Here is a 27,330-nt window from a genome sequence, read left to right as displayed (position 1 = left end):
CCTTTAAAATCCGTATTAGTATTTCTGTTATTGGACTTTTGTAAGTTTTGTTCATAAGAGTGTGGAGTTTAATTGACCCCAAACAAAAGTGACATCGACATGTAGGCCCATACTGCACGTGTCTTTGTCTGTGAATGACTTTTTGACAAACATAAGCAATACTTTTTTCTTCATATTTCCTTATTTGTTATAATAACATCATCATAGAAACATCATGCTTCATGGTGGTTACTGTAGCCTATTTTGTCAACTTGTTGATGTAGAAGGGATGGGTCACCACATCAGTACTCATCCACATATTGTCTTTTAATAGATAGATAGATAGATAAGATAGATTAATAGATAGATGAAGATAGATAGCTAAAGGTAGATAGATTAGATAATACTTTTATTTATACCCCGAGGGAACGTATTCAGTAACATACGAAACATACATACATTAAACCTACATTCAAATCATATTAACTTATAACACAGTAGCCACAGTAAACAGTGCAAAACAGTAAACAGTGCAAACGGAGTGCAAATGGAAGTAAATAGTGCAAATGGAGTGCAAATGGAAGTAAACAGTACAGATGGAGGTAGAAATTGTCCATTGAATAAATGAATAAAAACTAATAAAAGATAAATCCATGTTCAAATATAAAAACAGAACACACACACACATATATACATATATATACAACACATATATATTTTATATAAACATTGTCAACATCAAACACAGCGCGCTGCTCTCAACCAATCACAGCGCACCATCGCAGAAGAGGTGTTTTCCTGTGCGACACCGACGTCACGTCCGCTTTCTCGCTGCCCAGACGTTTTGGAGAGCAATGGCGGCGTGCCGGGGATCTTCGTCGAAATGGTTTTTCACCCGGGAGCAGCTCGAGAGCACGCCGTCCCACCGATGCGGAGTAGAGCCGGACCGAGAGCTCTCCTACCGGCAACAAGCGGCGAATCTGATCCAGGACATGGGTCAGAGGCTGAACGTGTATCCTTTTGTAAACAAACTTAAACCCTCAGCTGGAAGTCGACATGGCGCTAACGCTGCCGACGGAGGGCCTGTTACCTCCAGCTTCGTTTTAAACTGCTGAGCTTAGACAGGCCAACAAATAAATAGCTTTTCAAAACGTTATGATATTATATATATTTTTTGTGGTTGTTGCGTTGGTCGAAATACTATTCTGCTATCTAAAATCTGCAGTCGCGATATGAGAGTTTCATGTTTAGCCATGCGCTAATGAAGGTGGGTTGATGTCCAAAAGGCCATTAAGAGGCGAGTGTGCAGCTGTTGCCAGCTCCTTGTCCACTAACGTGAAATAGATGTAGCCCTCGGCTCGTTAGAGGTTAGTTAATCAAATAACGAAATTAGAATACATACACTAGTGTATAAAATTGCTATTTGACATTTTCGTGCTATTTTGATGTAAAATAAAAGCCTGCTACACACTGTTAACTTTTATTCACTACATTTCAGTTTTCAGAGAGTTGTTTAGTGCTAATACGTTGAGGAATGGTGTCGGTGTTATGTAAATGTGCAAATGTTCCTTGACCCTAACCCCCTCCAGCTCTCAATTAACAATAAATACAGCCATCGTTTACATGCATAGGTTTTATATGCACCACTCGTTCACCAAATTCCACAGGAATGTAAGTATGCTGTTACATGAGGCTGGTGTTGACATGAAACCTGTAACCGCGTGTGAGGTGAATTGTGTTGGAGGTACCAGTGTTAGTAAGGGTGTGCATTAAAGTGTCTTGATGCTGTTGTGCAGATAATATCTCCAACCACCTTATTCTTGGCCGCAAAAGTGGAAGAACAACCTCGGAAACTCGAACATGTGATCAAGGTTGCACATGCTTGCCTAAATCCCCAAGAACCACCTCTAGACACAAAAAGCAATGTAAGTTCAGAGAGCTCTGCATGTTTTATGGTTGACATTTCACCTTTCTACATGTGAGTTTCCAGTTCTCTCAGTGGTCCTGGTCTTCATATGTATAACTGGCTCTTGAAAGGGACTCACTGTTACACCCAACGAGGCTCATGTGAATCGTAAAAATAAGCTTAATTGTTTGGCGTTTTTTGGCCATTTGAAATTGTCAGGGGGGACAGATTTATAGACTCATTACAGTTGTGTTGTAATGACTGTCTATCAAACTTCAGGCATACCTCCAGCAAGCTCAAGAGCTGGTGATACTTGAATCCATAGTGCTGCAGACCCTGGGTAAGTAGTGGTGACTGGAATGGATGTCTTGAGAGAGAGAGAGAGAGAGATAGCGTTTTGTTCATCATAGTCATTATCTTTGGCTTGTCGTTATCACTATGGGAGTAATGCTATTGGTCACTGTTTAATTTATTCATCACAGCCTGTTGAGTACACTGTTTTATCAGCTGCTGTATGGGTATCTTGTCATGTGCATATTTTCAATAAATCATGTAAAGGTGACATGTCATTCTATCATTGCCGACATTAGTCGCGGAACATGGTATTCATAAGACTTTTTAGTTTTATCGGATTTCTCTGCTGTGCAACATTTTATGGCTACAATTTGTGATTGCTTATTGATTACATTACATACTGAGGAACGTGTGTCCAAGTAAGTGATCAGAGCTGATTTGGTTGCCTTTAATTTGTTCCGTACGTATATGAATTGATCTCCAAGTTCCACTAATCATATTGAACACATAGATGCCATACTACAATCTGAACTGCCTTAAAATGGAGCGCTAGATTTTGTTTGTTTAATCGTAAAATGACATGTCACCTCCCAACTGTGTCTGTGTTGATCTCACCTGTCATGTATTTTGTTCCAGGCTTTGAAATTACTATTGATCACCCACACACTGATGTGGTGAAATGTTCCCAGCTAGTGCGAGGTAGAGGCTTCCTTCTTTGCTCTTTGTGCCCTCTACTCTTGTTTGTCCCACCTCAGATGTGGGTGGGGAGGGGGGTGAAAACCTTGCTGATTTAATGGATACATGACCCACACACACCTTGCTCTTCTCATGACCTGAGTTCATTGTATGACATAGCACATAAACAACATCATCTACTGAAACTTATAAAGCCAAGTCCAAGACTGAATTGTAATCGTTTGCCATTTCATTCTGTAACTTAGAAACTGACAGTGTCAAATGAGTGGATGTGGATGGCATTTGCGTTGTGTATCTTGTGTGATCACATAACCAGCACTGGGAGGAAATACACTGGTCTTTTAGCCTACATCTGTTTGTTTAAGAAGGTTCTTGGGTTTCCAGAGGCCTTTTTCACAGCAGACAATTTTAAAAGCCCAGTGTTACCAATAACATTAACAATGGCTCTGTTCTATTCAAGTGTGACAGTGAGCCAGCTGGTACAATAACAGGTCCACAAAACTAAATGAAATTCAGCCGTTTTATTATATACAGGTCATTTGGCTCGTCAATATGTTTGAAGGCAGTGCTTCAGTGATTAAGAAGAGTACATTTTGGATATGGATATATATCAGAATATATACACAAAACCATGTGTACATTATTCACATTGCTGTGCAGTGCAATGAACTTTGATTCATTGTTAAACAAAGCATTCAGTTGTGTTTTAATTTGGTTGCAATTGTTATTTTTGCCAAACTGAGTATTTGTAAAATTATAACGTAATGTGAACATGGTACAGTAATTCTTTAAGTGATTCACACATATTGAATTATCTCTATAATTAGCGCTATTTTCAGGCTTAATTTGTAATAATCACAGAGCTTAATGGAAGTTTTAGTGAGTGCTGTTTTCAGTCTTGGCCTTGGCTTAATCAGTGCATTAAAAATAATCTAAAAATAGATAAATATCCAGCTCCTGGCCTCATGATAATAAAATGCTTTTGCTCTTGCAGAAATGGTAATCCCCTTTCCCCTTCCCTGTTTTCTCTTTTCTGTCTCTCTTACAGCAAGCAAGGATCTGGCACAGACTTCCTATTTCATGGCTACCAACAGGTTGTTATCCTGCCCCTCCTTTGTTGCACTTTGACTGCACACCATAGCTTCCTATAATGCAGGGTACCCTATCAGTGTCCAACGGGCCCTACTTGCGCTGGTGGTTGTTGGGATGCTTGCCTCCTCCCCTCAGCTCCCCTCCCTTGTTCAAAGGGAGCGGGACAGGGTGGCTTGTAGCGTTACCGGCCCCAGTCGCAGTGCGGTGTATTGTACAAGGGACCATGTGTTGGCACAGATGGGTTGAATGCAAGATGTGAAGTGTAGTGGTGCGCTTGAAACCCACATGTTTGTTCGGTTGCGAAAAAGTGCATAAGTCTAAAAGAAAGACACTTTGGTAGCCTGAATAGCAGCTAAAGATTTCACAGATGTAAACATTTCTCGTAGAGGTCCTTCCGGTAAGTACCGCAAATTCATTTTTACAATGTTCTTTTTCATATCCATTTGTTTAAAATGCATTATCTCAAATATTTTTCATCTTTTACAATATTTGCTTGTCTGAAATATATAACTTTTTCTCGCTCTTCTACAACATTCTTTCATACATGTAGCTCATGTAAAAGATGTGACTAGAGAAAAAACTTAATTACGACCCATTAAGGACCTGCAGAATATGTAATATATGTATGAGCGCATCTCATACTGATCTGAATGCATTTGGTGATTATGATTTATTCTAAAATGTTCTTCTAGACATGTGTAGTAGTAAGAAAACTGGGTCCTTAAAGGGTTTGTTAATAGACGGTGGTAAAAAAGGAATTCATATTAATTTAATTAACTTGTCTTCGGTAACTTAAAATCAGTTAATGTCTGGGGGCTGACTGTGAGCGCCAATGAATGTTCTTAGAATAGCTCGATACTCTTTAGTTTAATTTTGTCAACAGGACTCATTCCTAATTGATTTTAGACACCTATGTCCATCTGAGCTGGTTTTGAAATGTTGTCATTAGCCAAATGCTTGTAAGTGTTGGCTGTGTCTGATAGCGTTGTTCAGTGCTGCCGTAATCTTGCAGACCAGACTCCAGACATTGCTCTTGTCTCACGGTACAAGGTTACCATCCAGCTCTTAACAAATGTGTTTTAAAAGGCAGCAGTACAAAGTTATGGCCAGTTCGGTTTATGTTGAGACATATTGTTAGTAAAGTGGTGTTGATTTACTTACTTTTATGCATTCATGAGATCACAATTGTATATTCCTGGCTTATGTGTCTAGTTAAATGGTTGTGGGGAACCAGTTTCCATCCTAAAAAACAAGCAAAGTGCTTGTTATTCTTCTTAGTTATTCTTTGGGACTCATCATAGGTGAACTTGACAGCAAATCAAAGCCTTTGGTGGCTTTAGGAGCAGTTTGTGTCTATATTTTACCTGTACCTTTATTGCTTTTGATGTTATCTGAATATGTTGTACTGTATAATTGTGATGTAACCTTGCATTACTCTTCACTCTGCACTGCAATTCCACTGTAGAACAATGTTACACTTTATGAAATGGTTTTATCCTTGAGTCACAGGTGTTTGTTCTATTATATTTAATGTAGGAAGGTTCTCAGTATTGAGACCATGCGTACACTTCAGGGCTCACTAGGTTTATCCCTTTCAGCGCAGTCCAAAGAAAGAGAATCGAGTACAATGATGCAACTGTCACATGGGTTCAGTGTTTCACAATTGGCAGGCTACACGTAGCCCCCTCCCCACCTCCCTCATTTTTGTTATGATGTCCCAGCTTTTACACCAGCCTTGAAACATGAATCATTGTTACATAACACAATTCAATGGTTACTTTAACGAAGGAATTATATTCTTACATTAAATCACATGAATCATAAAGTTATTAGCAATGTCATCTGTATTGTGACCCGAGTTTGAAAATAAGAAGCTGTTAGATTATCAGACAGATTAATGTATCAGCACAATCAAATAATAACTTAATTTTGCCTAAATTAAAGCGGTCTGCTCCCTCTTGTGTTTTTCTCTTTCTCTTCTCCCACATGTGGAACCGATCGTGACGAACGCCTGGCCTGAATCAAATTACTCACATACCTACAAACACCTCACATATGTAACATATTCACTCTCTACACACACTTGCACATGCCTTCACACACTACGCAGTCTACACCTCACTACCTTCTGCCTCCAGTACAAGCCCACAGTGATCGCTTGTGTGTGCATCCACCTGGCATGCAAGTGGTCCAACTGGGAGATCCCAGTGTCCACTGACGGAAAACACTGGTGGGAATACGTAGACAACTCTGTCACTCTCGAGCTGCTTGATGGTGAGAATAAATTTGTGCGCTTCCATAATTGATTACAGTGAATTCATTTACAGTTTCTTTAAATTCTATTTAGTAAGGTTTTCTATATGCTTTGTTTTGTAACCATGTTTACTTGGGGTCATAGATTTACATTTTGTATTTTAGAAAAGAGGTTGCATTGTGTTATTTTAGCAGCAGAAGTTGAGGCTTTTTCATAACAATATTCATGTCTTGTTTTTATAGAGTTGACTCACGAGTTTCTGCAGATTCTGGAGAAGACGCCCAGTCGATTAAAAAGGATACGCAATTGGAGGGTAGGATACATTGCTGTCTTGGTTCATGCATTGAAAAGATGTGGAATTTTTATTTTGATTAGCACAATTAAAGTTTTGAATTAAAGTAGATGGTCTCAACAAAGCACTATGTCATCTTTAAACCAGCAGGAAGTGTGTAGTTTGGCAAACAACCATATGGCAATATTGGTGGCAGTGTTAAAATCACAAATATTAACAGAACAGAAAGCCTGCTACATTCGTTATTTGTCCCACCGTTGAACCTCGTTCACAGAACTAATGGTAAACGAAACTCGAGTTCTAAACATCATCATAAATCTTTCTACCCTTTAGGCAACACAAGCTGCCAAAAAGCCCAAGACTGAGAACAGTCAGTTGACGGACAACTCCTTTGCTGGGCCTTCCATGCTCCATGATCAAGGCGACGCCCCCCTCTCTGGACTCTCATCCTCCAACCCAAGTTTTTCCAAAGCAGGCGCCTCCTTCACTGCATCCCTGTCACTGGACAGCTTGGCTGGCACATACAATCCAGCTAGCCACAGTGAGTGGCCGCAGGGCAACCAGAGCCTAGCAGGGTACCCTTCCGCCTGTATAAAACAGGAACCACTCAGCATCCCTCTCCAAGAGCCCACACTGTCCTTGCAGACTTCCACTTTGCTTCAGCATGCGCCAGTCTACAGGACTGACAAAACAGGCTTCAGCCCTATCAAACAGGAACCAAAAGGAACTGCTGGGAGCGGGGTTGGCAAGCATCAGCCACCACCTCAGTCTGCCTACCTTCCACCAGCTCAGCCTCCTGCACCACAACCTACTCCAGCTCAGAAGCTATCTCTGGACAAATACAGAGAGAAACATGCTGCAGAGCTGGCTGTCTCTGGACAGAAACGTAGTCAGGGGCAGCACGGAGGAGTAATGGATTGCGATGTACGGGGGGATATGTCGTCTTCCTCCTCTTCTACCTATGCACCATCCTTTACGAGCCAAGTAGACCATAGAAAACATTCACAGCCCCACCAAACATCACACAGTGGTGGTGGCAGCACCACTGCCTCCCCAATGAAAATGAAAGTTCCTTCCTCCTCAGCTTCAGGGCAAGATAGACGTCATCACAGTGACAAACGGGACAAAGGCTCACTTAAACTCCGCCTGGCTGTTCCTGGGTCTGGTGGAAGCTCCCAGTTAGATAAAAGCGGACAATCAAGCAAAGATGAGCTTAAGATGAAAATAAAAGTTTCTTCATCAGATCGCCACAGCTCATCAGATGACAACAACAACAAGAGTAAACATTCCAGCCCTCTTGTCAGCAAGGAGAAGCAACATCGTGGAGCAGACCACAACCTCCATCGCCACCACAAGCACAGTCACCCTCACGCACACAGCGGGAATGGACGAGGAGGCCCAGAGGGCCCAGGAGGCCTGCTGCGGGGTCCTCCAGGACTGGTCAGCACGGATGGGACTGCGCTCGCTCCTCCCGGATCCACCTCTTTGTCTTCATCCTCGTCGCGCAAGAGGGTGTACCCCGAGGCGAGCCACAACCACCACCCTTCCTCCTCATTCTCCACTTCTTGCTCGAAGGTGAGCAAAATCTCCAAGGGTGGCACTGGTGCTGCAGGTACTACATCTTTTTCTTTCCCCTTTTTTCCTCCTTGCTCCTCTCCTGTACTGCAGTGTGTCTCGTCTGGCTTGCAGCTCTAAGGCTAACCTCCCCCCCCTCCCCCCTCCTCCTCCTTATTCTTGTTTCTCCTCCTCCCCTCCTGTCACACCCAGGTGGGCTGCGGACCTCTCAGCAGTACCCTCCTCCTAGTGAATCGCCACATGAAGTGGGAGAGCAGAGACACTGAGTCCACCACTCTGCAGCCATGGTCTGCACATGGAAATGACAACAAACTACCCACAGACTTTGAAGACTATGCTCACCTCCCTGTTAAGTGCCCTAGGAAAATAACTTTGTGATGATAAACCCTTTACTGAAAGGCAGAAAAATGTATCTGCAAAAAAATGAAAAGTATTGTTGGACTTCTCAGTTTCTGAGAGACAAAAAGATGAAAAATTATGCTTCCTGACTGTCAGATCTCTGGGTTTTGATGCTCAGTCCTGTCTTCTGTTAGTGTGTTTAATTGCTGCTTGGTTCTCCTCCCTCCTCAAATGAGTCTCTAGGAATGTGCAAAGGTGGGTGTGTGTTTTCATGGGGTGGTGGGGGGGGTGCTTTCCTATATTTCAGATCTCCATATGGGGAAAAAAGTATTAGTAAGTACTATAAAGGCATGGAAGGTGCACTTTCTTCATTTCCCCCCCTTTTTTTTTTAAATGAGCAATTTAATTGAATCACATTTCTGCAGTTGTATGGAGGAAGCCAGTGGCCAGCTGGAGATGAGTTAAAGTTATGTTTGCTGGCATTCCATTTAGTACTGTTGATGGATGCATATTTTTTTTTTAGGTGTAAAGTTTCATCTCCTCAATTACTTTCTTGTCTTGATTTCTTTTTATACTTAAGTACTGTGCGTATAATTTGCATGTTTCAATCATCAAAGGGATTTCAAAGGAGAACGCATACTTGCTGTTTACAGAAAGTGGAGATAAATGTACATACGTTTTTGTATGTTAGAAGAAAAAAAAAAGCTATACCATGACTACTCAGGTTTGGAGCTGCTTGTAAGTATAACAAGATAACTATAATACCTATAAAAGACTTATTTTGTTGATCAATGGATTGGGCATCATTGGGTGAATGATTGCAGCATTCCAGTGGTGTGTGCTTCTTACAGCCTTCCTAAAGAGGGTGCTGTACTGTGCTTTTCCATCACAGGAAACATCAGTTGATGCCCTTGGTAACACCGGCACATCCAACACCTACTTATCACATCAGAGCGATGCAATTTTTACCAAAAATTATTTTTTTGGACCTCCAAGTAGACCTTAAGCTGGATGCCAAAGGTTGTGCCTCAAAAAGAAGAAAAACTGACAAAGACAGTCGTAGTGTGCTATTAAAGTTTACATAACTCTTTTTATTTTGAAGTGGATCAGACATAATTTCATGACATGAAGCTGTAGCCCTTAGATGTCAGCTCATAAAGGGAGTACATATTACAAGTATTATTGAATCAACCACACACAAAAAAGCAACTTTTGGCGCTGTTACATCCCAGAAACACTTGTCAGAACAGTGACCAATTAGCCATATGCAACATGACCTGCTGGATAACTCCAGTATCTGCGAGATTGACGTCCCTAATAAGTTTTGTCACTGATGTCCATCATATTGGTTGAATTTACATTTACAGACATGTACCTGTCCAGACACATCTTTACATTAGTTTCCTACATTAAACTCTATATTGTTCTCAAATCCCCTCTGTTCTTGACTGGGTTACTCGTTTATTTTTAAAATACACAATAAGACTGAAGCTGGATGGTTTGTACCCTCATTAGTGATTTAGATTTGTGGGCACAGAACAAAAGCTGTTGTGGACAAATGAGCGTAAGCCACTCCTTACAATCTTTTTTTTATTTTCATTTCAATATTGCAAATAAACTTTAAAGTTGCCACTACCCTGACACTTTATAAACTGGTTGTTGCCGTCATTGTATTATGCATATATACATGTTTCTAAGTATAAAGAAATTACTGATTTGAATATGAGGAGACAGGCTTGTGCAGTAGCTTATATTGATGCAAAGTTCAATGGCATGTCTCTTCAACCATGATTTTACACACTGATTCCTCAATAACTCATCAGAGGAAAGCTAACAGCACTGAAAAATGTAGGTTATAAGAATGAGCTTATAATGTATGTTAAAATGTGGTGGTGCTGCAATATGTATTAGACACATTTTTATCAAAACCTAAACATCACACAGCACAGACACCTGGAGTTACACTGTACACATAAATTTATGGTTTGAATAAGATTGGCACAAAATTGCTATAGGAAATACCCAGTCAGTAACAAAAATCTGGCATCTATCGCTTCACATTTTATAGGTTCTATTAATGTACCAAATGTAACAAGTGAAACGTATAAAAGTGCTTCTCAGTTCCTTTCTTCAGTTTCTTCTTGGTGATAGTCTGGGACATAAGCCCACTGCCCCATGTTCCCAAACACACTAATGATGCATCAGGGGGGGATAGGTGGCAGGCCCTTAAAGGGTCACAAAAAATACTTGAATTTGAATCACCAATCTGAATGAAATCATTTAATGTCCCGTTAAACTAAAACATATTCTGTTTCGTGTAAGTCCTTGTTAACCACACAGTCCCTCTGGGTGACCACAGCAGTTCTTTTTCTGTGATTCCTAAGAGTTCACTCCGGTCTCATTTTGGGATAGGATGAACGAATGCTTCAATAGCTGGTCTGCAGATGGCCGTAGTCTCTGGTCACTGAAAATAAATGAAAGTAAGGGAACTTTTTCCAAAACATGTCTATAAATAGAAAAGCATGCACTGAATTAGGTCTACAGGTCTCACCTTGTCAAGCAGATTTTCACAAAATCCTTGGCGTTATCCGAAAATACATCTGGTAAAGAGGGCATCAACCCTCTTCGTGCCCCAATGTAGAACAAGGCAGCCATCTTGTCCATGTGTGCCAGTGGTGGTTTTCCTGTGGCCATCTCAAACACTGTGCAACCCACACTCCATATATCTGACTTCCTGCCATATCCTGTCTCATTGATAACCTAAGGAGAGGAAGAGATGCTAAGAGTCAGACAAGATCAAATTATAAGTCCAACTGACCAATGAAATCAACAGAATCTACATCTACCTCTGGTGCCATCCAGTATGGCGTGCCATGGACAGACTTGAGCAGATCTCCACTGTTGCTAGAAGTGTGGTTCAGGCAGCTGAGGCGGCGTGCACAGCCAAAGTCTATGAGCTTGATAACGCCAGTGGGCATCAGCATGATGTTGTTTCCCTTCAAGTCACGGTGTATCACCCTGTTTAGGTGAAGGTAGTCCACCCCTTCCAAGATCTGCTGGGTGTACAGAGCCAACACACGCTCTGGTAAAGGACCAAACCTGAGGCAGTAAAAGGCACAATGTGTGTTAAAGGTTAGTAAAGATCATTTATTGACCCTGCTATGATCTTTTGTCACAAATGAGGCAATCATAAAGCTAAATGTTTTAACATACTTGGTAAGTTATCAAGCAGTTTTGAATCAACCTAACCTGTGCAGGATGCTAGCGATGGATCCTCCAGGTATGTATTCCATGAAGATGGAAACCATATGCTGATAAAGTGAGGTCCCCAGGAAGCCCACAATGTTGGTGTGTCTAAGGGTTTTAAGCAGCTCCACCTCCCCCTGCAGGCGACTGTACTCCTTCTTTGCAGCGTCAGGGTCAGAAGCATCCAGGGTCACCTGCTTCACAGCTATCAGCTGGCCCTGACTGGTCAGGCCACAGTACACCTGGTGAGAAGGGAGCAGTGATTTCCAGGGTTTGTTGAGCATCAATATCTGCTGCTATATGCATTATGATTTTGTGTAAAACTGATATAGAGTGCATTGCTGTATGACTAGATGACCATGAAAGCTTCAAATAACTCTAATGTGTGTTATTAGCTTTACTTTGTTATTCTAAATGAGCATACTTACTGTCCCATAGGCTCCCCTGCCGAGTACTTCCCCCTTTGTCCATGTGATGGTGTCATCTACAACCAACCCAGAGCCAAGCAAAGCAGCACTGTATGTTGAACCAACCTACGATAAAATACAACAAAATAAACAACTAGGTCTCTGAGGCTTTAGTGGATCAGAATAATCTGGTTTCCCAGGTTTAAGGTGTTGAATTGTTAAGTAATGTTAAGTTGATTTTTAATAAATTAGTAGGCTACATTTGAACGTCATAATATATTCTTTGTAAGAGATTGTAAGAAAATTGTGCCATAACCATATGTTTCCAGGCCCTCGCCAGGATTATCTTGACTTGGAGAAACACCTGTTCCACTACATGCCAAAATAATATGACTGTTAAACTGGTACCGCTTGTTTTGTCATGTAGACCGTAGCCAACCATTGGCTCTAGAGCCTTTGCATTTTTTGTGAGTTTCATGGCCAACATAGCTTCTCCTACAAGTTTGGAAGGCTGAGCTTTATTCAAATGGTTGCAATTTGCAACTTCACCACTAGATGCCACTGAATCCTACACACTGGTCCTTTAAAGGAGCTTCTAATGTACATGTCCCTGTACACATCAACAGAACCCTAACAATTCCCTGTGCATGTGTAAAAGTGCACTTTACTGTTTTGTTTGTTTTGTAACTATTAACTATATTTCAAAGGAAGGCTGAAATATAATATATGTATCAATTTAGTAGTTTGGTTTTTAAAAGAACATAATTGAATGAGTAGAGATAGTATATGAATATGCACTGTTCCAAATCACTCTTAATCATGGCCATATTAAATTGTTATAATGACAATAGTTTACCTCAGGAAATGTATTTCTTCTTGGTACCGGATCGTATTCTCTGTTGTAATCCTGTTTGCTTGGTTCCAGGTTCTCAGGACATGGGCCTATGGATACATCCCTCTCATCCAGTGAGATCAGCTCCTCAGCCAGACATTGCAGCAGGTCATCTGTAAGTGGCCCTTCCCCCACCTCATCCAGAAACCTCTGGTAAACTGGTGACATAATGGTTTGGCTTCTGCTGCTAGAAGACGTCCAAGTGTTGATCTTTGGCTGTTGGGGGCTTTGAGATAACGCAGACTCAGGAACCAGTCGGTTTGTGTTTCCTTTTGATGAATTGTCTTTTTCTTTTGTGTGACTGTAGTCTTCAAGATGAGATGAAGTTGCTGCTGTAGTCATTTTGTTATCAGATTTTAATGTTTCAGACCCGTATCTAGAAAGAGCCTCCTCTATGATAGATAACAAATGATCATCAGCCTTTTCATGAGCACTAGTGCGATTAGTGTCAACATCATTGGAGAGAACTAACTCAGTCTCTTTGTGCTCCCCCACATCCTTAATTTTGTGTGGGCCCTTCTTTGATACAGGTGTGAGGTTATGTTTCACCCTAGAGGATGCAAGTCTTGGTTTGCTTTTAGCTGAAACCACCATTCTCTCCCCCGGACTTCTCTTCAGTTTACTCTGTGCTTGTTTCAATGGTCTGTGTTTGACTTTAGCTGACTGCACTTGCCGGTCCTTCACTTTCTCGCAAGAGCTGGAAACTCGGAGGTTATCGAAGATAGGACCAGCAAACATCTCATAGATGGCTGGTCCTTCCTCCCCACTCTGTATCTGCTGAAACATGTCTTTGTAAGTGATGAAGTCCACAGCAGATTTAGACCTTGGTGTCCCTGCAAGACCGGGTCTCTTCAACTGCCGGATGCTCTTCAGCTCCCTCGCCGGTGAGTGCTGTTGAACGCTGTTGCTGCTCAACTTGTCAGGATTTGCTCTTTTGCTTTGTGCATGATCACTCACTTTCTTTCGTGGGGATGGGGTGCCAGTGTTGCAATGAGCACTTTTAACAGATTTAAGCTTTGGTTTTACCTTTGTGACTGTCTCTCCATTAATTACTAGGTCAGGGGTTTTCCTGGTTTTATCTTTAACTTGTGTGGAAAGTGAGGAGTACTTCAGATTGCTTTTGGACAATTTATTTAGGATGCTTCTGTCTTTGTGCGCTAGCAAGGACTGCTGGTTCGTTTGAATAGTCATACAAATGCTGGTTCGTCTCTCCTTGCTCCGGATAGGCTTTAACACTTTCAACACCTTCTCGTCTCTCTCCTTCATGTCTGACTGGGGATGGGTTACAGCTGAAGTAAATAACTCAGTTCTCTTCTCAGCAGTACTAGTATTTAACTTTATATCCTTTCTATGAGGGACTGGGTTATCTACCCGGGCTTCTTCATACCAGGAATCCTTCATTGTTCTTTCTGTCTGTTTTATATGCTGCAGGTAATGTCTGTAATTCCCTTCAGAGGATTTAATAGCATCACACAGGTCATCATTCATATTAAATGTTGTCCCTTGGCTAACCCCGTTTTCAGGCTCTGTGCTTTCGCCAACATTATTCTTTTCCTCCTTAGACTTTGATGTGATAGGTATTTCATCGTCCACTTTGTCTTTAGTAGGATTCATACTGTCTCCTCGTTGTGCATCATTAAATTTCATAAAGGACTGACTGTCAACAGGCTCTTTTGTGGTGCCTTTGACTTCACAGTGAGAGTTTATAGCTTTTTCAGTGATGAGAAGGTCACTTGTGTGATTGATAGGCTCTCCATCCAGGTTATGTGCTGATTTATGGATCGCTGGAATGTGACTGATCCTCGACTGAACATTAAAATGCCACATTGTCTCCCCAACCAAATCAGCCTCGGCGGAGCTCACATCGTTTGAATGCTGCAACAAACCGTCTCCAACAAACTTCAGATGGTTTTCTCCTGAGGCTCTCTCATGCATATCCCTCTTGTCTTCCTCCTCCTCATCCTCCAAATCAATGGAACTCTGGCTGCTGCTGGATCCACTCTCCTCACTGCCACCCTTAGTGGTCAGAGTGCCAGTGCGTGGGCTGCCCCGGGACAGCCTCTCTCTCCTCAGCCGGGTCCTGGAGCAAAGGGGGCTACCACTAATGGGCTTCAGGGGAACGTGGGGCTTTAGTACTGGCAGAGCCCCAATGTCCCTGGGCCTGGTGTCTAGTGGTGCCAACAGCTTGGGTGTTCTGGGATGCAAGAGACCCTGCGAGAGCTGCAGAGAACAAGGACATTGACAGTAATTCAATGGTTAAACTATTATATGAATGAAAAGAAAAGGGAATATAAGTATAGATATACAAATAGGTAAAGCTGATATAAGGAGGTTCACCTTTTGTTCATTTCCAGTGTCTTGAGAACCCAGTCCTACAGAGAGGAAGAGATCATACGTTTAAAACAACATGGACAAGTATCAACAGCAAATAAAAATACTTGCCTGATACCTTGCCTGATTTTAAATACATTAAACCACAATTAAAATTCATACAATCAATCTCAATACAGGTATTTATATATTATATACAACAGTTTCCTTTTTATAATATTTATAACATGCACGATGGAAATTAAACTCCTCCTCTGATCTAAAAATAATGCTTTGTAATTCTTAAAAAATAAATAAGTCAAAGCCGTGATAGCTATGATTATGTTATTCTGAGGTTTATACACTTGAGTTGTACATTTACATACGGGTCTGGATGTGTGCCCTGGCCTGGATCATAGTGTTTGAACACAGTAGTGGTTCCATGATGCTGGGGGCTGATTGGCTGAGCTGGCTGGATTCAGCCACAGACAGCAGGCCGGGGGAGGATGGGGAGCCAACAACCACACTTCTTGTTCTCTGTCTGTGAAGGACAAATAGAAATCAGATTTTTAAAGATTTTGTGTGAGTGCTACAGCTGTATTGTGTTTTCTGAATACAATAAAGTGTAATTTTCAGGATACGGAACGGCAGTAGGATTTCAACTGCTCCCTAGCAATAAATGCATATAATATAGCTGTTTTTAAACATTGATGATCAAATATTAATAGCTCAGTAATTCCTTTTGATTACCGTAATAATTACTTTTCACTTTTGACTGTATTACTTGTGTCACATTCCAGCCACAATAATTAAAGAGAATAGGAGATGCGGGGGCTGGGAGTCAAGCCAAAGAAAAAGGTGTGCAGAGGGAGTAAAAGTGTAACCAAACCCTAAACCTTTAAACTTGAAATCTTGGTTCAGATATCTGTTTTCTTTTTATTTGATAAGAAAGAATTAAGAAGTGAGTGCTGTGACAGTAAAGTCAGATTCTTCTTTGTTTTCCCAGTCAAAAGAGACTGACACATTTTTCACCCTCTTTATATGGCATAGTGACAAGCAGGGTAACGATGAGTCCAGCTACATTACGTACCTGTGTCTGGGGGGCACAGGCAGACAGGAGGTCCTAGTACTCAGCAAACCAGATGATGGAGCAGGATCCAGGTGGCTCCAGCGCCTGTGGTTGTTGCTAAGACTCGGCAGAAACAAACCTCCCCTGAAAAGTAACACAGAAACACGGTTAATTTTTCCCTTGACAAGAAAAGTGTATGGATGGGCCTCCCAACTAAGAAATTCTCATGAACAATACTACAATAAGAATTCCAAATGCTGATGCGTTTTATTGCCCTGTGCTGAAGTGAACATAATGTCAAAAGCCTCATTTTTCTCCCATCTCTCTCTATTACTGGAAGCTGCTCTGAAATTAGAGACCTGCTACAAAGACCTTTATTCTCCTTGGAGAGTTTGGACTTGATTCAGTGGTGAGAGCTCTATGTAACAGACAATGGGCTGATTCACCAAAGCCCTCTCTCCCCCTGTTTCTGTGTTTCTAACCTGTTTGGGTAGAACAGGTTGTCCTCTGGACACAGTGACAGGTGCCTGCATACAGGACAAGAGTGTAACCGGATAGGCTACTTGTCTACTGTTGATGTAGAAGTAAAGGGCAGTTGACGAGCCCGGGAGAGTGTGCTGTCTATGCAAGTTGTGCAATTGTGTGTTGGGGGGATGGAGTGTTAACTGTACGCACATAACGTGTTTGTGTGTGCACAACTGTTTGTGGTTACGTATGAACAGATGTTGATGTGGTCATGTGTCAATACTGTCAGCTTAGTGCCATCAGTTGTAAATTAGGGCTTCTTTATAGCTTAAGAAAAGTGCACATGAGAATGTGTGTGTGTGTGTGTGTGTGTGTGTGTGTGTGTATGTGCGTTTGTAAAAGATTATGAGATTTCACTCTTCCCACCTGCTTCCCCTCCCTGTGTCCTGGTAGGCTTGCCTGATGTCTCTCAGCGTTTCCATGGCGTTTTGGAAACAGGGGGGGATTCCCTTATCTGCTTCAAACACACACACACACACAAACACACACACACACACACACACAGTTACACCCACCAATCCTACATCCACTGTTACACACAAATGTAAAAACTCAGTTACATATACCGGATTTATCAACTCACAGAAGCCAATTATTGTTCTCTACATTAAAACAAATTTGTTTGGAAAAGTCTATCACCATTACTACAAAAAAACACCACAAAACTTAAATAGCAACAAAATAAACTTAATTTCACATTGCATTTCCTTAACAGTTCAGTGTTTTTGAAGCAGCTTTACAGTATGGAGAATTCAGAAATGCTACAGAACAATGTTACTCTCATGTTCAGGAAGTTCAGGTAGCACCTTTATCAATTGACAGGATACAAATTTTGTGTATTTCTACATTTCAAAACCACATCATAACACTGGACTGTACCTTGATAACCACACTCCTGCTGCTGCTCATACAAAATATGCAATAATAATATTCATATACAACATTGATGCTCACTATAGAGAAAACAACAGTTGTTACCTGTTTCTGAGCTTGTTGGTCCACTCTGCTCCCATATCGAGACCACATTTTAGGACTGACCAGATAGTTCCACTGTCTGTTTACCCAATTATTACACCTTTATTCTGTTTTTTCCTGTCTGTATTCTCAACATGTTTATTCCTCCCTGTGACACACACTTGTAGTGATCTGATCTACTCTCTCTATGTCTCAGCCATGCTGTTGTGGCTGAGGTTCATGACAGGCAAGCAGGTTTCCCAGCTGAGAGGTCGTATTGTGTGAGAGACCCCTCCCACCCAGTCACGCCTCCCTCCTTTTAGGAGGTGATTTGATCTGATGCCCTATTTGGGAGCTGACCATTTTGCTTTAAAAGGCCAAAACCGGTTTAAAATGTTGACCTTTTTAGCATCCAGGGCACCTATTTCACATTGTTTTCTCTTCAGCCCACTGAGAAAAAAGAAAAATCTCACTCTAATTTCATACATCAATAGTCTACACCTAAGCCCACTAAACCCACTTAAACCTCAGGAGTCCTTGAAAAGAGTCCTTACCTTGGCTGAGGCCTTTATGATGCTCAGATAGAGGAGGGTACCCTGGAGACTCCAGCACTTCCTGGAACGAACAAAAGTGACCAATTCTTTTATTATATGTCCCAGTCAAAAACAGAGGCTGATAGACGTCATGCAGGACCTCAGTGGCCAGAAATGTCAGTGTGATTTTTTTTAATTCATGAAACAAAAAAGACAAAACTGCTTTTTTCAAATAAGTAAGTTAGAGTAAATAATGCTATGTGCATCCTGTATTGGATATTCTTAAAGCTTGTTCAGAGTATAGAGGAAGGAGAGATTACAAAAACCTCAATACTTCTACCAAACCACAATGGCATGCATCTGATTTTACAGTTGTTGGATTTCATTGATATTGTTACCAACGTATGATCGAGCTTTTGCACATGGACAGAGGCAAATCTTTAGATTTAGATATAGCTCTTTTGGTGGTTTGGAAGTCAACTTAAACATTACAATTTTTATGTTTTTTTTATTTATTTTAAATAAACTCGATATAAAGTTTATTTTTAGTCATTTTAACACTACACACGTACACATACATTACAGTTGAGTTTGTCAGTGATCCGTATACTGTGGCTTCTCCCCGTAAACCACCTGCTCTTCTGTCCCAGCTAACCAGCTGGCCTGCTCTGCTCCATCTACAAGGACACTCGTAATACGGTAGGATGGCAGCTAAGTGTCAGCCACCCAGAGCACCCCTCCTCCACACACACGCCTAACTAAACAAACAATTACTGCTTCCACATATTTGTCTTCTGGGTGACTATAACTGCCAGTCTGCCTGTGTGTCTTGTGGCTACTTGAGAGTTACAGTCCCTCTGCTCTCAGACACACATGTAGATCATCATTAAGGTAGACCATTGGGCTGTTGTTGTCCTAAAATCTGAACAATTCAATCAATCAATTACTGAATACAAGCAGCATCTCTCCCAAAGCTTTGGAAAATAATGACAAAAACCTTGACATCTGGATGCAGAAGGGACATTTTAAAGCATTTTCTTCTTGTGCTATTTATCACTTACCCCTGTCTGGCTGTATAGTAGAAAGTGGTGTTGCTGGGTTGGTGTCTGCGTGGGGGAGGCAGCTGTCGACTGATTAGGATAAAGGGTCTCAAGGTCCAGCTCTACGTCTGAATCTCCAAACTCTGAATCCAAATCCTGGCACGAGTATTTGTCGAGGGCTAGGAGGGACATGGGGGCAGCATCTGTGCAAAATCAGAAATAATTCTAAAACTTGCCTATATTGACACATAAAGAAGTGAAGAAACTGTTTTTTCTAGTTACAAACACAGCAGGTCAGGAATTTATAAACCTCCAAATCCAAGTTTGGTGTCCACACCTGTGGACTTTGTTCTGTTTACACAAGGTGAGGATTTAGAAGTGTTTTAAAAGCCTAAAAACAGCATTTACCACAATGTTTCACCCTTCACTGCGTTTTTTTCTGCCCTCTTTCTCCTGTGTCACCTTGTTTCTGTGTCGCCATAACTGATACAAACTGACTCACACACTCTCATGAGGGCACTGGGACGCGTGGTTGCTCACACACACACACACACACAAACAAGCCTTTCTTATACCCTCCCACATAAGTGCAGGCTTTGAGTGCAACTGCAGAGGTTTTACTCTGAAAAACAGGGTTATGAAACTAAACTAACTAAAATTGGTATGCTGTTTGTGTGTGTGTACCTGTATGTGTGTGTGAAAGAGAAAAAAGGGTGCTACACATAGTCATGAATGGGAAGCTATATTTAGATGCGTGTAGGCTACGTGTGTGCATATATGCTACATACTTTGTATTTAACACCCAGAGATTCTGTATAGAACATACAAAAGAGAGCACTGTAGTGCTATAGTGCAACAATAATGTGCAGGATCCTTTTCATCAAAAACTTAACTGCATAATTCTAATCAGATTATTAATATTTTCTTGGAAGAAACATGAGAATTTACACATAACTAGATAATCCTTACTTTCCCAAAGCAGATCACATGAACTGCTGGAAGTAAGATTATAATGTTCCCACAATTTTAAAGCAGCATTTGTAGATTTATTTCATTTTAGGGCTTTAGAACAAATCATCACATTTGCCAGCAAACAGTTACCTACTTACCTTGTGTCTTCCTTACTTTTGGTCACCAGACAAATGTATTCACTCTTCTTTTAACTTTGTTTTGGTCTCCACCCAACTCCTGAGAGAAGTATTTGGATATTTAGCTTCTAAATGTTCCACTATGTTCACTTGCTAGTTACTGGTAATGTGCAGTCAGTTTATCAGAGACTTTTTTACTGAAACAGCTGCCTGCTGCAGTTTCCAGAAGAAACTTTCCACTGCCTGTAAAACCAAAACAATGAGCTGAAAGATGCTAAAAGGCTCTGTAGAGCTGAGGGAGACTGTTAAGTTGGGTGATAATTCTCTGTGCGATTGTCACTATGAGACAATCACATTATATAAAGTAATTTCCTCCAGTGTTTATAGATAAATAATTTAGCTTTAAACTGTGACTAACTCACTCATGTTGACTGATACATGCTTCTTTTGTCCGGGTGTGACTGAAGTGTCAGAAGTTGGTAAGTGTATATGGTACCTGTGTGACTTAGGGCCTCGACCATCATGTGAATGATCTCCTCCTTCAGAGGGCTGTTGATGTTTGCAGCGTAGTGGGGAGCAGAGCAGCCACTGTGGTCTCGTACTCGCAGATCACTGAAGTTTAAAGACGGGATGGAAAATGGGACTTAGTCTATGTACACATTTTTTCTGCCTCCAAGAACTTATTTTAAAATCAATTTAATTTGGTTTTGTAATGTTACTTGATGCCAATCTCAGGAGGTGTGACTCTAAGAATATATATATAAAATATAGCCTATACAGTATATCAATGCATGTATGTAGTGTGTGTTTCTTACACCGAGAGTCCCAGCAGTTCCTTGACCACCTCCACAGGTCTGTGTTCCCATGGCAACAGTGTCGCTATGCCCTCAAACAGGTCAATGTCCCTAACAGCAAGCATCACAGCTGTCACGCCGTCGCTGTTAGGCACATTCACATCCACCCTGTCTGTCTGAGACTGATACACACAGACAGACACAAACACACACATGTAACAAACATGAATAATACATCACACACTAGCTTGGAGTAACGTATAAAGTGCTAAGGTCCCAGACAGGGGAGCATATAGCACACATATACATAGACAACTCACCTTTAATTCCCCCCCAGCATTATGTATAGCTTTAGTTTGTTGTCTATTTTAATCTAGAAGTTAAAATGTTAACTTAATGTCAAAAAACTGTTAACACACACACACATACACCCAAATCCTGATTTGTTCCAGAAATATATGACATCACCTTTCTCCACTTCCAACAAGTGAAACAAGTGCAGAGAATCTTGTTTCATTTGAGAAATAAGATTAACTCAGTTTATGTTTTAAACACCCAAAGAAATGCATGTGCAACAGCAGTAAATACATTTGGTGGCCATAAACAGAAAACCCACAGTCCCACACACTATTCACGTAGTGCCTGCCATTTAGATTAATCTCATTGTTTAAATGAAAAGCACCTGATGAAATGTCTCACATTTCCAGTTACACAAAGTCACACGAGGACATCATGAGACTGGCAGGCCTGTTTGTTGTCCTGAGCTGAATAAGACTCAGGAATGCGTTTTCATTTTCAAATTTGTCAAAAAATGCCTCATGAATTCTGTGAGTTGTTGATGTTATTGTGTTTTTTTATTTTCAAAATGTTCAGAATTCTTTTTGATTAAATCCTCAAATACCCCTTTTTCTTCTTTAGAGGTTTATACATATTTTTAGTCAGGAATCCATGCCAGAAATCAGTTTCAGTACAACTGAACCTTTGCTTGGCAGGTATACAAACAATTACACAACACACATTACACATGAATGTTTTTGTAACAGGAAAACTTTGTTGTCTTTGCTCAATAGGGAAATCCTCTACCAGTTAATCTGTATCTGTGGGGGAGTCTTACCAGCAGGTTCTGTAGGGAGTGCAGGTCTCCCTGCCAGGCAGCCTGCAGCAGCTGTGCCTGGGGAGGCAGATGAGGCCTCAACATCCACCCCAACACTTTTCCCTGGAGCTCAGGAGGGCTCATGTGGAGCGCTGTCTGCTGACTGTAGTTGCACAGGGTCATATCAGCCCCACCCCTCAGCAGCCGCTGTACCACCTGTTAACAACACCAGCAGGTAAAACAGTCAATTAGGAAAGTTAGTAGACTTTTGTCAGATTGGCTTGATAGATTAAAATAGTTATTTTTAAAATTGTGTGAAGTTACATAAATTCTCTTCACTCGTAAATGTGTAAATTCTGTCAATAAAATGACTTGGTGCTCATATTTACCTCATCTATTCCAGTATTTCTGAAATACCTTGTGAATGTGCAGGTTTTTGCACACCTTTCATACCAAAGTATTGCTAAATATCAGCCGTGATTTAATCTCACTCCACAGGGGGCATTAAATCACAGGGGGGGGGGTCACGCTGTCCTCTGTTTACCGGTAAGTCATATGTTTGTTTTGAACACAACCTCCCCGAGAGGATGCAGAGGAGTTACGTAAGGAGCAACATTAGGGTCACGTGGATCTCTCATGCACATAACAGGTAGTATTGTTATTGATAGGAAAAATACAATCGGTCATGGAGGAGAACCTCTGACATGTTCACCTGTAGGAATATTCCAATGAACAATAGATGTTTTTCCCTGCAGCCGTTTTGACATAAAATAGTAGGGGAAACACAGCTTTTACTAACAATGATAATTAATGTTTCTTTTCATTCTCAAACAGAGTGAGGGTGCTGCTATTGTGCATGTTGACTCTCTGGAAAGGCTCTGCTACACTAAATAGAACGGTACCTTCATTATATAAACACCTGTGTTTACCCTACAATTGAATGCCAAAATAGCTGCTGTGAAAAAGGTCCAATTTGCTACGTAATATAACAGATTATAATCCATGATTATACAACAACAGATGCCAAACTCTCTGTCTCACATACATATACATGACTTACCTCAGTCATGCCTTTATGACAGGCAGTGATGAGGGGAGTGGATCCCTCCTCATCTTCAGTGTCGGAGACCTCCAGCTCCTCCTGGCCCTCCACCTCTTGTCTGAGGCTCTCAACCAGGACATTTTCCTCCTCCTCTTCCTCCTCTCTTTTGAGCATCTCATCAACACTCCTTCTCTCCCACGTCTCACTTCTCTCCATAGTTCACAGGTTCCCAGTTAGATCTGTGTGAAGTGCAGCCAGACAGAAGAGCAGAGTCTGAGCAGGAGGTCAGATAAGACTTGAGTGTTTTTGTTGTGACGGAAAAAGACAAATGAGAAGACAAAATGACAAATAATTGTAAACACTGCAATGAAATATCTGATTTAGCTCTTCCAGCTCGGTGTCGTAGTTAGTCTGTGTGTTTGTGTGATCATTGCTGTGATGTAAGCCCTGTGATGTAGTCTCTAATGATCCATTGGTCCCAACAGAGACAGTACAGAGGAGTTATTCTTTCACATAATTACTGCTGGTGAATCACCATAATTTACATCATTATCCATTAAATTAGCTTTTCCACCAATGACTGGGTACATGTGTTCACGTACATGTGCAGGAGTCCGCCTACCTATGTGTGTGCCCACTAGGCATGACTCTTAAAAGGCTGAACTCCCTCTGGTTTAATGTTTGACAACACTAACAGAGCAGCAGTCAAGATGGCCGAAGTGTCAAATAAATAAACTCGTAAAAAAGTTATTAGAAAGGAGCCTTTTGGAACATATGAAAGAACTTTTTAGATTTTTCATATTTGTTTGTGTTGCTCCTCATTGACTATCAGCAGCTTTAAATTTAGACTAGCAACAATGAAATACAGTGTTTAAATGAACTATCCTTACTTACTGTAGTGATGTCATTTCTTCACATTCCCTGATGAATTAATCCAGCCATGTGCTTTATCCCACTTTCTGTGGACATTTGACAAGCAAACCTTTGGTTCTTTTCAACAGACTCTCCGCTCTAGTGTTTCCTCTCCTTTCTTCTTTCCCCCCGCACGCCTCCTGCTGTTGGTTTACACTTGGTTGCCTTGGAGATGGTCAGACAGACAGGCAGGCAAGCAATTGGTTTTAAAGCCTGTTGTCTGACACGTTGAGAGAGAGTAATGTGAGAAGTACAATTTTGAGATACTCGTGCTTTACTTAAGTATTTCAATTTTCTGCTTCTTTATACTTCTATTCCTCTACATTTCAATGGGAAATATATTTTACTTCATTATTTTAAAACTTTACTTTGCAGATTCAGATAATACAAACTATAATTAAACAAATAATTATAAAGTATAGCGGCTGCAACATTAAATTAACACATTCATGCATCAATAATTACTATCAAACCATACAATATAGATTATTCTGAAACTGGCCATTCTGCATATTGAGTACTAAAAATAAAAAAATTTTGAATACATGACATTTACTGATATTTACTTGCCAGTACTTGTACAGCACAGTACAGTGCTTGTTTTCATACTCATACTGATATGAGACCTTCACTAATATTATATTATACTTCCCTTCAGATGGTTACAGGTCCTCATGATGCAGTCTAAAGGACAACTCCACACTAGAACTCGCATTGACAAAAAACCCTGCTGTACTGACCTCTGTGGGTTAAAAGATGTAAGTCTGTTAAACTTCAGACACCTATGAAGCAGGGGTGGGTCTAGAGAGAAATATATGCTAGTTTAATCAATCAAATATATCAATATTTGCCAACCATCAGTGGTTTTGTTGCCTCTGTGTCATCCTGATTGACCTTATCCTCAGATCCTGACTCTCTGTCGGTGGAAGATGATTTTACAGTCTGAGTTTTCCATGCTGTCATTTCATTTTCTGAGTTTTTTTTATCTGGGAGCTTCTGTGGTTGCTCTCATGTAACATCACAAAGCCCCACAAAGGTAGGCCTATTTGGCACAACATAAAACAGCACAGGTGTAGCTAAAACTACATCCCCTACCAACCCACGTAGATGAGTCATCTTCATACAAATGAATGTGCCTTTTCACACTGGGTTCAAAGTGAACTGCAGCAACTCTTTATACACCTCAAATGGCGCCAACAAGCTCTATATTTCCAGCTTGATTAATCCTGCAAATTAAATGTGACAAAAACTCGAGGGGACTACACAGAGAATTGTGTTTTTATTATAATGGAAAAACAATATCCATTTATTTAATCTTATGTGGATTAAACTGCTTGTTCTTGTTGAATGGTATGTTTCTGTATATTAATTATCGTATCAAAATTTCACATTCATTTTATCTGTGTTTGAGGGTCAAATTGGTGGTTAAAAACAGTTATGCACAGTGATGTGTTTCTACTTTCTGGACCTTTCTTGATGAGCCACAAAAACAGAGGCAAAATTAGGTTCCTGCTGCAAGCCATGAAGTTTGCCAGTTTGACATTTGTTTTTAAGTGTTTTGGGGAAAATTTGTATTAAAAAGGTTGTTGAAAACATCTACAATGTTTCCATTTAATTGAAACATGGAGTGGCATTTGAATGTTTCATGCAGAGTAAACTCTTAGAGGTAAATGATAGTTTGGAACAGAAAAAAGTTAATTTTCTAACATGAAATCAACCTAGAAACTGGATTTTAAGAGGTTAACAGCAGACTCAAAAGGAAACAGCATAGTAAATTGAGTGAGGCAGATCCAAATATAAACTGCTGGTTTGCTGCAGTAGTAGTAGTATTCCACTGATGATTTTTCCCCCTCTCACAATTAACTGCATTGAACTGTGAAAGAAAAACACCTTTACCTTTTAGGAAGCGCATATAAGGATCAAAAACACACATATTTGATCTCTCCTGTATAATTACATGAAAAAGAAGGAAAATCAGGCTGAGAAATTGTCTAAACTGTAAAAATAATTAAACAATTAGAAGTTAATTAGAAGTTATTTAGAAGTTATTTGATCCTTACCATATATGCGGATGTAAATGAAATTAAAGAGAAAACATACAAAACATGAGGAAGGCTACATCAGCCCACACAATGAACAATTAGGGCTCCTGTAAATTGATGTCCACTTGCGCTGCAACACCCAGGAGGACTACAAGATGGCGGTGTCGGGCAACTGTGGACCCCTCCAATCCAAACTTCACCTGTCTTCACATGCGCACCACAGGTGGAATATTCTACTTTGCCACAATCACTTTTGGTGCACATTGCGCTCTTCACCCATTATATTATGTGGCTTCAGGAAATTACGTTTAGAGGTTGTTTGTGGAGAAGTTTGACCCACATTTTTTACTATCAGGCAAAATGACTCCATCCACACTGTCCTATGGTGACACTAGGATATCTAAAAGTCTGTGCTTCTCTCTCTGTAATAATGCTATACTTGTATTCTGTTTCAAATGGTATCACAGCATTTTCCAGAAATACATTTAGCTATTCAATTGATTAATTTATGAAGTGTTTTGTCATAGGCTGCTTTGTGTCCGATTAACCAATGGAAAAGTACCATAAGGAGTCCCATGCCTCCTCCCTCATCCAAACCACCCTCACTTCCCCTCCGTGCGCAGTAATTGCTGTGTTTGGGTCTATCCCGTGTCACCCGCAACCGTGTTCTCCCCGAGAGAAGCAGTGAACCCTAGTTGACACAGTCTCTCAGCTCCACCGGTCCCAGGCTGGTGCGTCCCGTTGCGCACAGCTCAGCAGTTTCCCAGCACTGCACACTTCGCAGGCGCTCTCCGGATTACCCAAAAAACCTCAGGACGGCTGGTGGGAAAGATTGCTACAACTTTACGAGTCAGTATGTTTCATGTCTGGATGACAGAGGATCGGTGACAAGAAGACTCGGGGGAGTTCAGGTACAGCAGGAAGAAGGACGAGTCTTGGCTCCCCCCCCCCCCCCC

General features: G+C 40.9%; 5 protein-coding genes across 8 annotated transcripts in view; 2 read left to right on the top strand and 3 right to left on the bottom strand.

Annotated features, from left to right (window-relative positions):
- Nucleotides 1-795: 795 nt before the first annotated feature.
- Nucleotides 796-9,859, top strand: ccnt2a (cyclin T2a). 3 transcript variants are annotated; one of them, XM_035676143.1, is made up of 10 exons: nucleotides 796-991; nucleotides 1,569-1,650; nucleotides 1,776-1,904; nucleotides 2,165-2,225; nucleotides 2,816-2,878; nucleotides 3,924-3,969; nucleotides 6,078-6,241; nucleotides 6,464-6,534; nucleotides 6,847-8,088; nucleotides 8,281-9,859. In XM_035676143.1, the coding sequence occupies exons 1-10, from the start codon at nucleotides 834-836 to the stop codon at nucleotides 8,464-8,466; spliced, it is 2,202 nt and encodes a 733-aa protein (XP_035532036.1). In that variant the 5' UTR covers nucleotides 796-833; the 3' UTR covers nucleotides 8,467-9,859. The 3 variants fall into 3 exon arrangements, 2 of the variants coding, with proteins under 2 accessions (XP_035532036.1, XP_035532037.1); XM_035676144.1 differs by having other exon boundaries at nucleotides 6,847-8,125; XR_004797283.1 differs by lacking the exons at nucleotides 6,464-6,534; nucleotides 6,847-8,088; nucleotides 8,281-9,859 and having other exon boundaries at nucleotides 3,924-4,364; nucleotides 6,078-6,215.
- Nucleotides 9,860-10,394: 535 nt separating this feature from the next.
- Nucleotides 10,395-13,362, bottom strand: map3k19 (mitogen-activated protein kinase kinase kinase 19). The gene is made up of 6 exons (XM_035676145.1): nucleotides 12,937-13,362; nucleotides 12,102-12,206; nucleotides 11,677-11,915; nucleotides 11,274-11,526; nucleotides 10,979-11,187; nucleotides 10,395-10,891 (listed from the first exon to the last, which is right to left on the bottom strand). The coding sequence occupies exons 1-6, from the start codon at nucleotides 13,312-13,314 to the stop codon at nucleotides 10,807-10,809; spliced, it is 1,269 nt and encodes a 422-aa protein (XP_035532038.1). The 5' UTR covers nucleotides 13,315-13,362; the 3' UTR covers nucleotides 10,395-10,806.
- Nucleotides 13,337-16,330, bottom strand: LOC118339256. The gene is made up of 5 exons (XM_035676830.1): nucleotides 16,304-16,330; nucleotides 15,669-15,819; nucleotides 15,310-15,344; nucleotides 13,393-15,192; nucleotides 13,337-13,348 (listed from the first exon to the last, which is right to left on the bottom strand). The coding sequence occupies exons 1-5, from the start codon at nucleotides 16,328-16,330 to the stop codon at nucleotides 13,337-13,339; spliced, it is 2,025 nt and encodes a 674-aa protein (XP_035532723.1).
- A 1,706-nt stretch (nucleotides 16,331-18,036) lies between these two features.
- On the bottom strand, nucleotides 18,037-23,687 carry LOC118339252. The gene is made up of 7 exons (XM_035676826.1): nucleotides 23,439-23,687; nucleotides 22,400-22,594; nucleotides 21,307-21,467; nucleotides 20,988-21,103; nucleotides 19,425-19,606; nucleotides 18,385-18,445; nucleotides 18,037-18,146 (listed from the first exon to the last, which is right to left on the bottom strand). The coding sequence occupies exons 1-7, from the start codon at nucleotides 23,634-23,636 to the stop codon at nucleotides 18,037-18,039; spliced, it is 1,023 nt and encodes a 340-aa protein (XP_035532719.1). The 5' UTR covers nucleotides 23,637-23,687.
- A 3,277-nt stretch (nucleotides 23,688-26,964) lies between these two features.
- Nucleotides 26,965-27,330, top strand: part of ramp1 (receptor activity modifying protein 1) — a gene marked incomplete in the record, with an annotated part of 56,151 nt that continues 55,785 nt past the window's right edge. The window contains 1 exon segment of one of the 2 annotated variants that reach the window (XM_035677345.1): nucleotides 26,965-27,326. 2 annotated transcript variants of the gene reach the window in all.

This window comes from Morone saxatilis, unplaced genomic scaffold (genome assembly GCF_004916995.1).
Source record: "Morone saxatilis isolate NCDOM2014 unplaced genomic scaffold, NCSU_SB_2.0 Contig5, whole genome shotgun sequence".
Classification (NCBI taxonomy): Eukaryota; Metazoa; Chordata; class Actinopteri; family Moronidae; genus Morone; species Morone saxatilis.
This window is presented reverse-complemented; position numbering and strand designations above follow the sequence as displayed.

Bases quoted from the DNA above. Each gene is read 5' to 3' on its own strand.
- ccnt2a (XM_035676143.1), top strand. From the start codon at position 834: ATGGCGGCGTGCCGGGGATCTTCGTCGAAATGGTTTTTCACCCGGGAG. The intron at 6,242-6,463 runs GTGAGAATAAAT...TTGTTTTTATAG, and splicing joins CACTCTCGAGCTGCTTGATG to AGTTGACTCACGAGTTTCTG. The intron at 6,535-6,846 runs GTAGGATACATT...TCTACCCTTTAG, and splicing joins AAAGGATACGCAATTGGAGG to GCAACACAAGCTGCCAAAAA.
- map3k19 (XM_035676145.1), bottom strand. From the start codon at position 13,314: ATGACTACAGCAGCAACTTCATCTCATCTTGAAGACTACAGTCACACA. The intron at 11,916-12,101 runs GTAAGTATGCTC...CCTTCTCACCAG, and splicing joins GCAGGGGAGCCTATGGGACA to GTGTACTGTGGCCTGACCAG. The intron at 11,527-11,676 runs GTTAGGTTGATT...TTACTGCCTCAG, and splicing joins ATCGCTAGCATCCTGCACAG to GTTTGGTCCTTTACCAGAGC.
- LOC118339256 (XM_035676830.1), bottom strand. From the start codon at position 16,330: ATGCCATATAAAGAGGGTGAAAAATGT. The intron at 15,820-16,303 runs GTCAGTCTCTTT...CTTCACAGACAG, and splicing joins ATAAAGAGGGTGAAAAATGT to AGAACAAGAAGTGTGGTTGT. The intron at 15,193-15,309 runs GTGAACCTCCTT...TGTTCTCTGCAG, and splicing joins ACACTGGAAATGAACAAAAG to CTCTCGCAGGGTCTCTTGCA.
- LOC118339252 (XM_035676826.1), bottom strand. From the start codon at position 23,636: ATGGAGAGAAGTGAGACGTGGGAGAGAAGGAGTGTTGATGAGATGCTC. The intron at 22,595-23,438 runs GTAAGTCATGTA...TGTTGTTAACAG, and splicing joins GTCATAAAGGCATGACTGAG to GTGGTACAGCGGCTGCTGAG. The intron at 21,104-21,306 runs GTAAGAAACACA...TTTAAACTTCAG, and splicing joins GAACTGCTGGGACTCTCGGT to TGATCTGCGAGTACGAGACC.